This window comes from Arachis ipaensis, chromosome B6, assembly GCF_059453495.1.
Source record: "Arachis ipaensis isolate K30076 ecotype BB chromosome B6, ASM5945349v1, whole genome shotgun sequence".
NCBI classification, from domain to species: domain Eukaryota; kingdom Viridiplantae; phylum Streptophyta; class Magnoliopsida; order Fabales; family Fabaceae; genus Arachis; species Arachis ipaensis.
This window is the reverse complement of record NC_142441.1, coordinates 94,317,612-94,329,581: the sequence shown is the minus strand read 5'-3', so window position 1 is coordinate 94,329,581 and position 11,970 is coordinate 94,317,612. Positions and strand designations below refer to the sequence as shown.

The 11,970-nt window shown below is 33.7% G+C and overlaps 1 protein-coding gene across 2 annotated transcripts; it reads left to right on the top strand.

Annotated features, from left to right (window-relative positions):
* Positions 1–8,868: 8,868 nt before the first annotated feature.
* LOC107648813 (uncharacterized) lies at positions 8,869–10,782 on the top strand. Of its 2 annotated transcripts, none has more exons than XM_016352628.3 (4): positions 8,869–9,364; positions 9,874–9,984; positions 10,143–10,223; positions 10,352–10,782. In XM_016352628.3, exons 1-4 carry the CDS (start codon positions 9,128–9,130, stop codon positions 10,424–10,426), a joined length of 504 nt encoding a protein of 167 aa, XP_016208114.1. In that variant the 5' UTR covers positions 8,869–9,127; the 3' UTR covers positions 10,427–10,782. The 2 variants fall into 2 exon arrangements, with proteins under 2 accessions (XP_016208114.1, XP_020960201.1); XM_021104542.2 differs by having other exon boundaries at positions 8,891–9,364; positions 10,343–10,549.
* Positions 10,783–11,970: the final 1,188 nt, after the last annotated feature.

The following is an 11,970-nucleotide window of genomic DNA, read 5'->3' as shown; positions in this document are numbered from 1 at the left end:
GTGTTGGGTTTTGGTGAGAAGCCGAATTGCCGCGCTGGGCGTTGCCGTGCTGCCGTTTGTTGGCGGCGACGACCTGGCTGACTTCTTCGTCGTTGATGTAGTCTTTGGCGACGTTCTGGATCTCATGCATGGTCCATACCGGTCTGGTGGTGAGGTGTTTGCGAAAATTTTCGTTCATTAGCCCATTGGTCAGGCAAAGGCTTGCGACGGAATCCGTGAGTCCGTCGACCGTTAGGCATTCGTCGTTGAAGCGGTCGAGGTATTTTCTTGTGGATTCTTCTTGTTTTTGCGTGACCCCTAGTAAGCTGATGGGGTGTTTGGCTTTGATGATCCTAGTAGTGAACTGGGCCATGAACTTTCGTGTAATATCGTGGAAGCTGGCTATGGATCCGTTCGGGAGGGCGTTGAACCATTTGATCGCTGGCCCGGCGAGGGTTACCGGGAAGGCTCTGCATCGGACCGCGTCGGCCGCTCCTTCTAGGTTCATTCTTGCCTCAAAAGCCATTAGATGTTCTTGGGGATCCTTAGTTCCATCGTATTTCATATCGGTAGGTTTGTCGAAGCCTTTGGGGAGTTTTGCTCTTAGGATTCTTTCTGTGAAGGGTGTAGCTCCCATTATTATATGGTCGTTTCTCGTGCGTTTGGTGTTTCGGTCCCTCCGATCTTCGTCTGAGTAGTGTTGATAACTCAGATCTCGAGAAGCGCTGCGGTTATGTTTCTTGTTGTATCGCCGTTCTGGCGATTTCTCGTGTCTGTGATCGCGTGATGAGCTGCGACCGTCTCTTCTGTCGTGTCGTCGGGTTGGCGACCTACCGCGGCGGGATCTTGATCTGGAGGTTGCATGGCTTCCATGCTCGTTGTTGTGTTTTCCTTTATTGGTTATCTTGCCTTCGAGTTCCTGAACTCGGAGGCAGAGATCCTGGATGATCTGCGCTGCTTTGTCGCTGGCTTTCTCAGGATGTCGTCGGTCCGTGACGTCGTGATCGTTCGCGTTTTGGACAGTACTCGCTATTCTCGCTTGGTTAGTGACTTCACAGTGCTCGGGGGTTGGGTTAATCGGTTGGGAGTCATCCTGGCTTGAGGGGGTTTCCTCTAGGACGTCCCCTATCGGGTCCAGCTGGCGCAGGTCCCCACAGACGGCGCCAATGTACGAGATGTCTCTGGTACGGTTTGAAGGGTGGATTGGGAACCCACGGGCAAGGCTGGAACCGGATTGCTTGACTGGAACGATGGGAGGGGGTGGTACCTGCAAAGACACTCCGACGCTCAAGTCCGAATGGATCTGAGAGATATGAGGTATGAGGAATGAATGAATACCTGGAGGGACCTGGGTCCTCTTATTTATAGGCGATGGTGAATATCTTTATCTTATCTTATTTGGCTTAAGATAAGAGAGATATTTGGGTTCGAAAGTTGGTTAGAGGCTTAGAAGGGCCGGTTTTTGGGCCTTCGGGTCGAAGCGGGTTGTCCTCGGGTAACCGGGTATGCGGGATCCGTGGGTCGGATCCGTAACACATATAAAAATAGGGTAAGTACTGTTTTGGTCCCTAAAGTTGAGCGTAAAAAGTGAAACCGTTTCTCATCTAATTTTCGATTTAAAATCGTCTTTAACATTTTTTTCGTATTAAAATCGTCTTTTTTATTTTTTTTAGACAAAAATACCCTCACCACTACCAACATAATTACTTCCTCCACCACCACTACTACCAACACTAACACTAACGCCACAACCTCCACCAACACCACCACCACCACCAACACCACCACCAACACCACCAACACCGCTGCTGTCCACCTCCCCCCTTTTCAGAGACGGATCCAGAAATGATATTATGGGGGGCCAATAACACATATAATATTAAAAATTATGTAAAAAAATTATATAATATAATATGTATTATAAAAATATACGGATAGAGAATATATTTTAAAGTAAAAAAATATGTGTATACCTTTTACTAACGAAGTGGTCGATTTTTCGTATCATAAAATTCACCGATAATAGAATTTGTGTCAAAATTTTCAACAATTTTCTTTTCAATATAATTAAAAGACAATTAGCAAGAAATTTATCTTTTATTTTATTTCTAAGTTATTTTTCACAATATTCATAGTTGAAAAAGATCTCTTAATTATAGCAGTTGAAATAGAGAGAATTAATACCAAACGAATAAAAAAACGGCCACAAGAAAAAAAAGAATTCACTTTATGAGATTTAAAAAATTTTATTTAATTAAAAAATAGTAGTAATAATATCTTTTTCAGAATTTTTTAATATTGTTACTTATTTTTTAGATATTAAAAATTATTAATATTTAAATTAGACTAAACTTTTATTTCTATTAGATTCAATACTAAATAATTTTTAAAAAAATTAAATTATACATAATAACTTATTACTATTAAAAAAAGTTGGGGGGCCGAGGCCACCGCTAGCCCCCCTTATGTCCGTCCCTCCCCTTCCCTCTCCCCCACCCCCACCCCGCGTCACCCCCCTCCCCGTCTTCGCTTCCCAGCACCCCCACCCCTACCCCGCGTCACCTCCCCCTCCCCGTTTTCCCTTCCCCCCACCCCCACCCCGCGTCACCTCCCCCTCCATGTCTTCCCTTCCCTGCACCCCCACCCCCACCCCGCGTCCCCACCCCTCCCCGTCTCCCCTTCCCCCCACCCCTCACCTCCACCTCCACCTCCACCTCCACCAGAGAAGCAGAAACAGAAAGCAGAAAATTAACAAATCCAACACAAATTTAACACAAGCAGAAACAGAAAGCAACAAATCAACAAATCCAACACAAAGTCAAATCAACAAATTCAAGTACAAAGAAGCAGATGCAGAAGGTGAATGGCGGCGGCTGCTGGATGGTTCCTTTCCCTCACTCCAATGCGGTGGCAGGAGTATGCATGAACGGCGACGTCTTCCTCTGGTCGTGGTTCCGGCGGCGGCTCGTGGGTGGACCGGCGATGGTGGCAGCGGTGGTTCTTTTCCCCCCACCCCCAACGCGTTTCCTTTCTCCCCCCACCCCTATCGCGTTTCCTTTGCCCCCTCCCCCAAAACGTGTTTTTTTTTTAATTTTATTTTTTTATTAAAATAGGGGTAGTTTAGGAATTAAATTAAAAATTTTATTAAAAATGATGATTTTAATACAAAAAAAACGTTAATGACGATTTTAATTCGAAAATTATAAAAGGGACGATTTCGATTCTGGACTAAAATTTTAGGGACCAAAACCATACTTACTCCTATAAAAATATTATTTTTAAATTAAAATTAATTATTAAAATTAGTTATTATTTATTTATATATAAAATTATTAAAAAATATATATATAAATAATTTAATTTATTTTTAATTTATATTTTATATTTTAATATATATTTATGTTGATGACTAATTTTAATATATATCTAATACGATTGATGTATATATAGAATACATTATGGGAAAAAAAAGAAGATTAAAAAGGAGGTAAGAAAATTACTCGATAGCAATCGGTTCTGTATATGAATTATAATTAGTAATTTTACAACTTTGGAAATGGATTTTGTTTTGAGTGATTATTTATATGAAAATATTTTTAAGTCAGAATGGTAATTAAAATATTGATATATAATATATAAAATAGTTTTGTAAAATAAAATATTTTGTAGGCCAGTAGATTTTATTAATTTTTGTTAATATTTGGTTAGTATAATATTAAATTATTTTTAATAAATAAATTTTATTAATTATATGTATAAATTTTGATAAATATAAATATAAATTATATAAATTCTAATAAACATAAGTAAAAATTATGTATTTTATATGTGTAAATTTTATAAATATAGATTAAAATTATTACTAACTAAATACTAATTTAAAATAATAATATTTACTGATTATGTCAAATCATATAAAAATTTCAATTATTTTCAGAAAAATATTTTCATGTTATTAGTAATTACTTTAAGCGGTTTAATAAAATATATTAAATCATATAAAAACTCTCAGTTATTATTTTTACAAAATCATTTTCATGTTAGTAGTTGCTTTATGTTTATTACTGTATCGCAAGCAAAATGCTAGCGACAAATGCAGCGCTTGTATTGTCCCAATCTGTTTCCCCGAGTGCTTGTGGGGGCATGACACTTACCATATGCACTGCATATATTATCAAATCCCAAATACATGTAAATTAAGCATTCAATTTTACTTTTTAGTTTCTTTTGAAAAGTCAAATTGTTTAGCCATAATAAGAAAATAAATATGGCCATTGATTAACATTTGCATCTGTTTTATTTACTTTCTTCAAATGCCATTTTTGTTTCAGGTATTAAAAAAAAAAGATAATATTTAAAAGGGGAAATTTATTTAAATAAATAACCTAGCTCAAATTAGATTAATTAACATGCATACTCTTTGTATTTGCAAAGTCAATCAAGGACAACATGCCTAAGAACAACTGGTCTCTAACCATTAAAAAAATACTAGTAGCTATAAGAAAAATGGTGCAGGAAATAATTATCTTTCTTTAATTTATACCAATAACAAATTTAAATATCTTTTCTTAGGTAAACAAAAAAGGGTAAATAAAAGTAAATGAAATAAAATTAACTAATATTGATAACAAAAAGTCAATTATTAATATGTTTTTTTCCATATAATATAAAGTAACTCCGCGTGCTATTTTTCGAAAATAAAATAGAGTTGAGGCAGTTACTCTTTTATAGCATCTTGACAATATATCCAGATTCAGGCCTTCTTCAAGTTTGCCTTCTACATATTCCGAAATGACTTTGACCATAGGATACCAAGGTTATTTGATACTATATTGAAATATTAGCTCTGAAAACATGATCCATAGAACTTTTAGGTGTCTACTAACTACCATATAGTAGACTTACAAACAGAAACAAAGAATACTCGGGAAAGTAAAATTAAGACGGCCGCCAAATAAGAAAAAGAAGCACCCACAATTGAGCCCACAATTATTAAGTTTTTTGAAAATTTTTGGTAATAAAATAAAATTATTTAAAATAAATCAAAATTTTTTTTATTTAGTATTCATTAATTATTATAACGATTAATAAATATTAAATAATATAAATTTTAGCTTTTTATTTTTATGTTTTTAGCATTACCGCAAATTTATAATTTAAAAAATTAATTGTTACAACTCACAAAAAATATAAGAAATTAATAAAGGAAAAAAGAGAAAGCAAATCTGGAGAATATCTTAAGAGAGAAGCAGATCGACCAACACAAAATTTTCAGCTATATATAGTATGAACAAAAATGAAAAAGAAAAAAAAAATTACCATATGATTGAAAAGCTGGATTGATGCGTTTCTTATTAAGATATTGACATGCATGAAGCATCAATGTTCTGTCAATGATAAAGTTACTGAACATGCTAAAAGAAACTATTTAAAATGCAGCATACAGGCACAGGCACCATCAATAAAAACACTATTAAATTTTAGAATCTATTAAGTTTGTATTTATTGTGGATATTTTTTTATTAAACATTTAAACACAATGATTCACACCGTACCAAAACATTTTCAACTCAATATCCATGAATTTAATTGTCATTATGACTCAAATAACTAAAATATTAGGAGTTACACATACTCATTGTTGTAAACTCGTGAGTTAATTTCTGAACTCGTACGAGTTTATAAATTTAGATAGTAGAATCGAATTAATTCAGACACAAATTTATTTTTGAGTAAACTCGGATAGACTCGGTTAGACTCGTATAAATTCGGTCAAACTTGCGAGTTTGAGAGCGAATTAGCGAGTTTGCGTTGGATGCCCATTTCGGCTAAATATGACGTCGTTTTGACATTTTGGCCAAAAAAAAAAGAAGAAAAAACGCTACCCACTTATCCTAAATTCGTAATTGACTCGGTGATCTGACTCCCTCTTCTCTCACTCTCCAATGTTTTCTCTCTCTCCCTCACTCATTGTTCTGACTTCACTCGTCGTCAGTTGGCGCTGCTGCTCCTTTGTCTGCTTAGCTTCGCGCACAGCCTCGCGTCTCACTCTTTGCTCTACTTCTCGCGTTCTCTTTATCTCACTCTCTGTTCTCTTTTATGCACGTCGAGCCTCTGCCGTGTCCACCGCACTGCTGTCGAGCCTCTACCGTCACGCATAGTTGTATACGTTCGTTGAGCCTCTACCGCCTCTATTGATCTGCTATGCTTTGTTGTCATCGTTCACCGTTTCTCTACCTGCACTGCTGCATGACCTTGCCGCTTCTCTTCCTGCATGACCGTGCTGCTTCACTGCCTTCATTCAAGTATGTTTTTTTAAAAGGATTTCATACTTGTTACTTAAGTTTATTATTGACTTCCTGAATTTTTTAGTTGTTACTTATTACAAATTTTAATTTTTTAGTTGTTCTCGCCTTTGGGATTGTATAAATTATGAATGTTTGAATTATGATCATTGTTAATTCATTTTTTTGAATACCTAAATTCTGATCATTAAAAGCTATTGCAGTTACAAATTTAGTAAATTACAGTGTTACTGTGTGTCTATGTTAGTATATGATATGGTTCAATATTCATAGTTGATTATTTGATTTAGGAAATAAATTTTTATTTAAGGATAAACTTACTAATTTGATTATTTATTATTGTTGATTTAGAGATAAAATATTTAAAAATGTTGGTTCAGGGACAAGATGGTGAAGATGAGGATATTGATGCCATGAAAGATGAAGATATTGAAAGATTTCAGTTCGACTTTTAGTTTATTAGGCCATTTATTTGTTATTTTGTTATTTTCTTTTTTCTGGTTGTGTTGTTTGAAGCTTTGATTTTGTGTAGGTTCTATGTTAAACTAGATGTATACTTGGGAAGGATTTGAAAGTGTGTTCTAAACTATCTATTATAATTGTGGTACTATATTAATTTATTATATGTTTTGAAGTTGAACTTATTAATTTTGAATGCCTAAATTTAAGTAAATATATATATATATATATATATATATATATATATATATATATATAATTCATAATAAGTAAACTCGTACGAGTCTACGAGTTGAGTCTACGAATCGAGTTTAGGTCAGTTCCATCAATTTACTTAGACTTACGAGTTTGACAACCTTACACATATCGTGCCAAGTGTATGCATGTATCTATGAATTATTTTATTAATATTTTTTTGGGTTAAAATCGTATATATTACCAATTTTTAAAATATGATTATTTATATGTAGATATTTTTATACAAATATAATAATTAAAGTTTATATTATAATTTAATATATTTGATAAAAAAATTTTAATATGATATATATCATATTTTAGTTTTTATTTTTATATAAAAAATACTTTGATATAAGTAGCTATATATTTTAAAATTATAAACTAAAACTAGAAACTTTTAGCTAACTCTTATATCTTTCTTTAACAAAAAGAAAAATCAACACAAAATTAATTAAAATATCTAAATTTAAATTCATGGAATGCTAGTTACCGGCCTTATCTTGACACCTTGTTTAACATTGTGTAATTGAAATTTGTGATGCGTTTAGTTAACACTTAACTGAACTAAACTAGTAATTAAGAATTTGGGAAAGAATTATGAGAACTGAGAGAGTGTTCAAATCCCAAGATTATTCAATTTTTATAGTATATTATGATACATAGATAGTATATGGATTTTTTATTTTAATAAATAAATTAATTATAATAATTATTAAAATAAATAATTTAAAAAATATTTATCGAAATAAATATTTATTTATTATCTCGTTTATACTGTAAATGATATAATTTTATATGTATCTTGTTTATAGTGTAAACGAAATAAGAGATAAGATAGATGAACGTAAAATGTGTATATCTCATTTACAGTACACATATATGTTAAACGAGATATACATATACACCTATACACTGTAAACGGCATACATATATTTTAAATTAAATTTTTTATTTTTTATTAAAATACAGTTAAACACAATAAAATGTCGACAAATATCGTATCTAAAATATATCTACTTGTACAAAGGGGTTTGTTTCATAGATAATATACTTACCCAGCTAGCTAGGGAGAGGTGTGACTCATTCAAGCCGAAGGGAACATTCAGTGAGTCAAGATGAAAGGCCACTTCCTCTTTATCGTCAGATTGTCTGGCACTTGGGCCGGATCACCTTCTGCTTTTGTAATCTTTGTCTTTTTTCTTTTTCATTTCTTTAATTAGTTAACATTTTCCCTTCTCATTCTCTCACATACACTCTAATATAACGCCAACCTGGGAACAAAAGCGACCGTAAGTTGGAACAGGTCACCCACAATATTTTTTTGTTCATTTTTTCCTTTTCTAACATTAACACACAGACCCTAACAATGATAGTTTACCTATGTAAAATGTTTGTCATCATATATTATACAAATATCCTTATTAAAATTTGTATATACAAATGTCTCTCCTTTTTTATTTTTATGTAATTCGTTGTACTCCAGGAGACTAGGACAAATTCAAAATTTATCGGCAGATCATTTTATTCGTTTACGAGTTACCAATTTATAACTCATTCTCTATTTTTTTAAAAAGTAACGCAAAAATTGAACATAATAATCTTAAAAACTAACTAAAATTTTTTCTTCAATTAGATTTATTATTTTTTTAAAGATTTAGATATATCAATCTTTCTTACAGAATAAGAGAAGATTATCTTTTTATCTTTTATTATTAGTATCTGGAGGAGAGAGAACTACAATCCAAACCACAGCCTGTTACTTTGAATTTATTAATTTTTAACCTTGGTGATTGTTGTTCATTAAATAATTGTTTTACAATAAATATGCTGGTCCACAAGAAGGGCAAAATGGGGAAGACGTTCAGGATTGAAAGGCGTTAAAGAAAGGGCAAAAAGCCTTCCAATCCCTCACACAAAAGAAGAGATAACATAGTAAGAGGAAGGAAGCGCACTCCCAAAGAGGGCAAAACACACAGCACTTCACCCTCATAATCATTTCAACCCCCCCAAACAAAAGAAAAAGCTAAAGAAGAAGAAAAAAGCAAAGAGAGAGAAAGAGGCCTTGAAGAAAGAGCTTGAGGAGGAGGAAGAAGAAAAAGAACAAGATAAGGGGTTTCTGTGTGTGTTTGTTGGAGGAGAAGAAGATGCAAGGAGTGGAGCAACAGAACAATAACCAGCAGCTGGTGGTGCAGAACTCGGGGAGCCTGAGCTTCAGCAGCCAGCTGTCAAAGGAAGATGAAGAGATGTCCAGGTCGGCACTCTCCACCTTCAGAGCCAAGGAGGAAGAGATTGAGAGGAAGAAGATGGAGGTCCGAGAGAAGGTCCAGCTCCAGCTCGGTCGCGTCGAGGAAGAAACCAAACGCCTTGCCACCATTCGCGAGGTTCCAAACCTTAATTTCTCAATAATTTCAACTCACCCTTTCTTACAAATCCTTATTTCTCTTCCCCATGCATGCAAAACCATCTTCTCTTTTTGGGGCTTTTAACTTTAAACAATGGTTTTTGGTTTATCCCTCTAAATCTGGTCTCTACAACATGTAGAGCACTTGAATATACCCGATCTGTGCCTTTTTTATTTTTTATTTTATTTTTCTGTTGTGCTTTTTGAGGAAAACGAATTCAAAATTCCCCCCTGGATTTGTTCTTGTCAGAGAGCATTTTGCTTTTATAAATTTTCTATTTTGTTATTTTCCATTCCTACTGTTTGAGGGTCATTAAGTTTCACATGTTCTTTTCTGTCTAACGGAAAGAATGGAGCTCGTCTTTTAATTTTTATTTAATATATATATATATATATTCTTAAATACACAACTGACCGTTATTCAGCTTGGAATTTGAATTTTTATTTTATTTTATATTTATTTTTATACACAATTGCACATGCTTATAGGAGCTTGAAGCGCTGGCAGATCCAATGAGGAAGGAGGTTGCACTTGTCCGGAAAAAGATTGATTCCGTAAACAAAGAATTAAAACCACTAGGCCATACCTGCCAGAAGAAGGTAAACCTTAATTGAAATTCATCCAACCCTGCTAGTTATGTAAAACGTTATTGAATTATTGCATAATGATAAGAAAAATTCCCCAATTCTTATGATTTTACGGACTATGATATGATATTATTTCAATGTGGATACTCAATTGAAATTCCGCTGTACAGGAAAGAGAATACAAAGAAGCACTTGAGGCTTTTAATGAAAAGAACAGGGAAAAAGTACAGCTAATCACCAAGTTAATGGAGGTTAGTTAGTCTCAAATTCCATTATCATGGGTTTGTGAATTTACTCCTATATTTCAATAAATTATTTTACTGGTTCTAACATGTGGGTTGTTTTCTTGTGTTGTTTTTGGTTCCTACATCTTGACCAGCTGGTGAGTGAAAGTGAAAGATTGAGGATGAAAAAGCTGGAGGAGCTGAGTAAGAACATAGATTCCATGCAATGATCTAGCCAAACTGCTAATGACTCTGATGATGATGATTAGGCTTGTGTGGTATATTTTAAAAAGGAAAAAAAAGTGACATAGTATATTTTATATAATGTATCGGGTGTTTTTGTGCTTGTGTAATTTTGTTGTGTTTAAATGTTTGTTTTAACTTGCATTTGGTGGGACATTATAGCTAATTTAGGAGGGTTATACCCTATAAACAGGCTTGTAACTAAAATACTTGCAATTTGTTGTCATTTTTTTACCCTTTTAATTTCATTTTCCTCTGCTTTGTTCTCCTTATTTAATTTATTATTATTTATTGATGTAATTTGAATTTTGTTACCATGGAAGATGTTTCTCATTTCCCACAATGCCCTGGTGTGGTTGTTAGTAGTTTTATGTTAATTATTGATAATAACTGTAACGTATATTACAAATCGTTGAGTTGCCGTGTTTGCGTATGTGACACATTTCGGACACGATACTCACTGACATTTGTTCAACACACGTGTCTATTGTGTCCAACCGTGTTTTAATGAAAAATAAATTTTTTTTTTCGGACACGCCTGAACACACCTAAATATCATCACCATGTGTCAACGTGTTCAATCTTATTCTTAACATATATTTTTAAAATAAATTTAGATATAGTATATATTATTATTTATTAAAACAAAAAATAATCTTATTCTTAACATATATTTTTAAAATAAATTTAGATATAGTATATATTATTATTTATTAAAACAAAAAATATTTTAAATGCTTGATATAATTATTTAAATACTGGACACACCTAAATATTCGGTTCTCACAATTTGGCGTTTTTTTTCATATTGATGTATTTTTCAGCTCTTTTTTGTACGTCACTCAAAAAGGTCGGGTGCCTTTTCGAGATGGACTCAGAGAAGGGTTCTTCTTGAAGTCCATTCACGAGGCCCATTATCATTGCTTCAGTAGATAAATCTTGAATTTCCAAGCACGCTTTATTGAACCTTTCCATGTGATCTCTTAGGGGTTCTCCAACCTCCTGTTTTACTCCTAGTAGGTTGGATGCGTGCTTGACTTTACCCTTCTAGATTGAAAATCACATAAGGAATTTACGTGAGAGATCGTCGAAGCTGGTGACCGATCTGGGGGGAAGGGTTGTCGAACCACTTCATCGCCGCCTTTGTCAAAGTCGTTGGAAAGGTGATAAACCACTATTTTATGGTTTATCTTGTGCTTAATTGAGTGGTTTTTATCAACTCTTTACCCACTTATTCATACTATTTGCATGGTTTTACAATTCCTTCCCAGAATTTGTGCTATGATTGAAAACATGCTTCTTTGGTCTTAATTTTGACATGTTTAATCTTCTCTTATTACCATTCGATGCCTTGATATGTGTGTTAAGTGTTTTCAGAGATTACAGGGCAGGAATGGCTTAGAGGATGGAAAGGAAGCATGCAAAAGTGGAAGGAATACAAGAAACTGAAGGAACTGCTAAAACTGTCCAGCCTGACCTCTTGGTACTAAATCGACCATAACTTGAGCTACAGAGGTCCAAATGACACGGT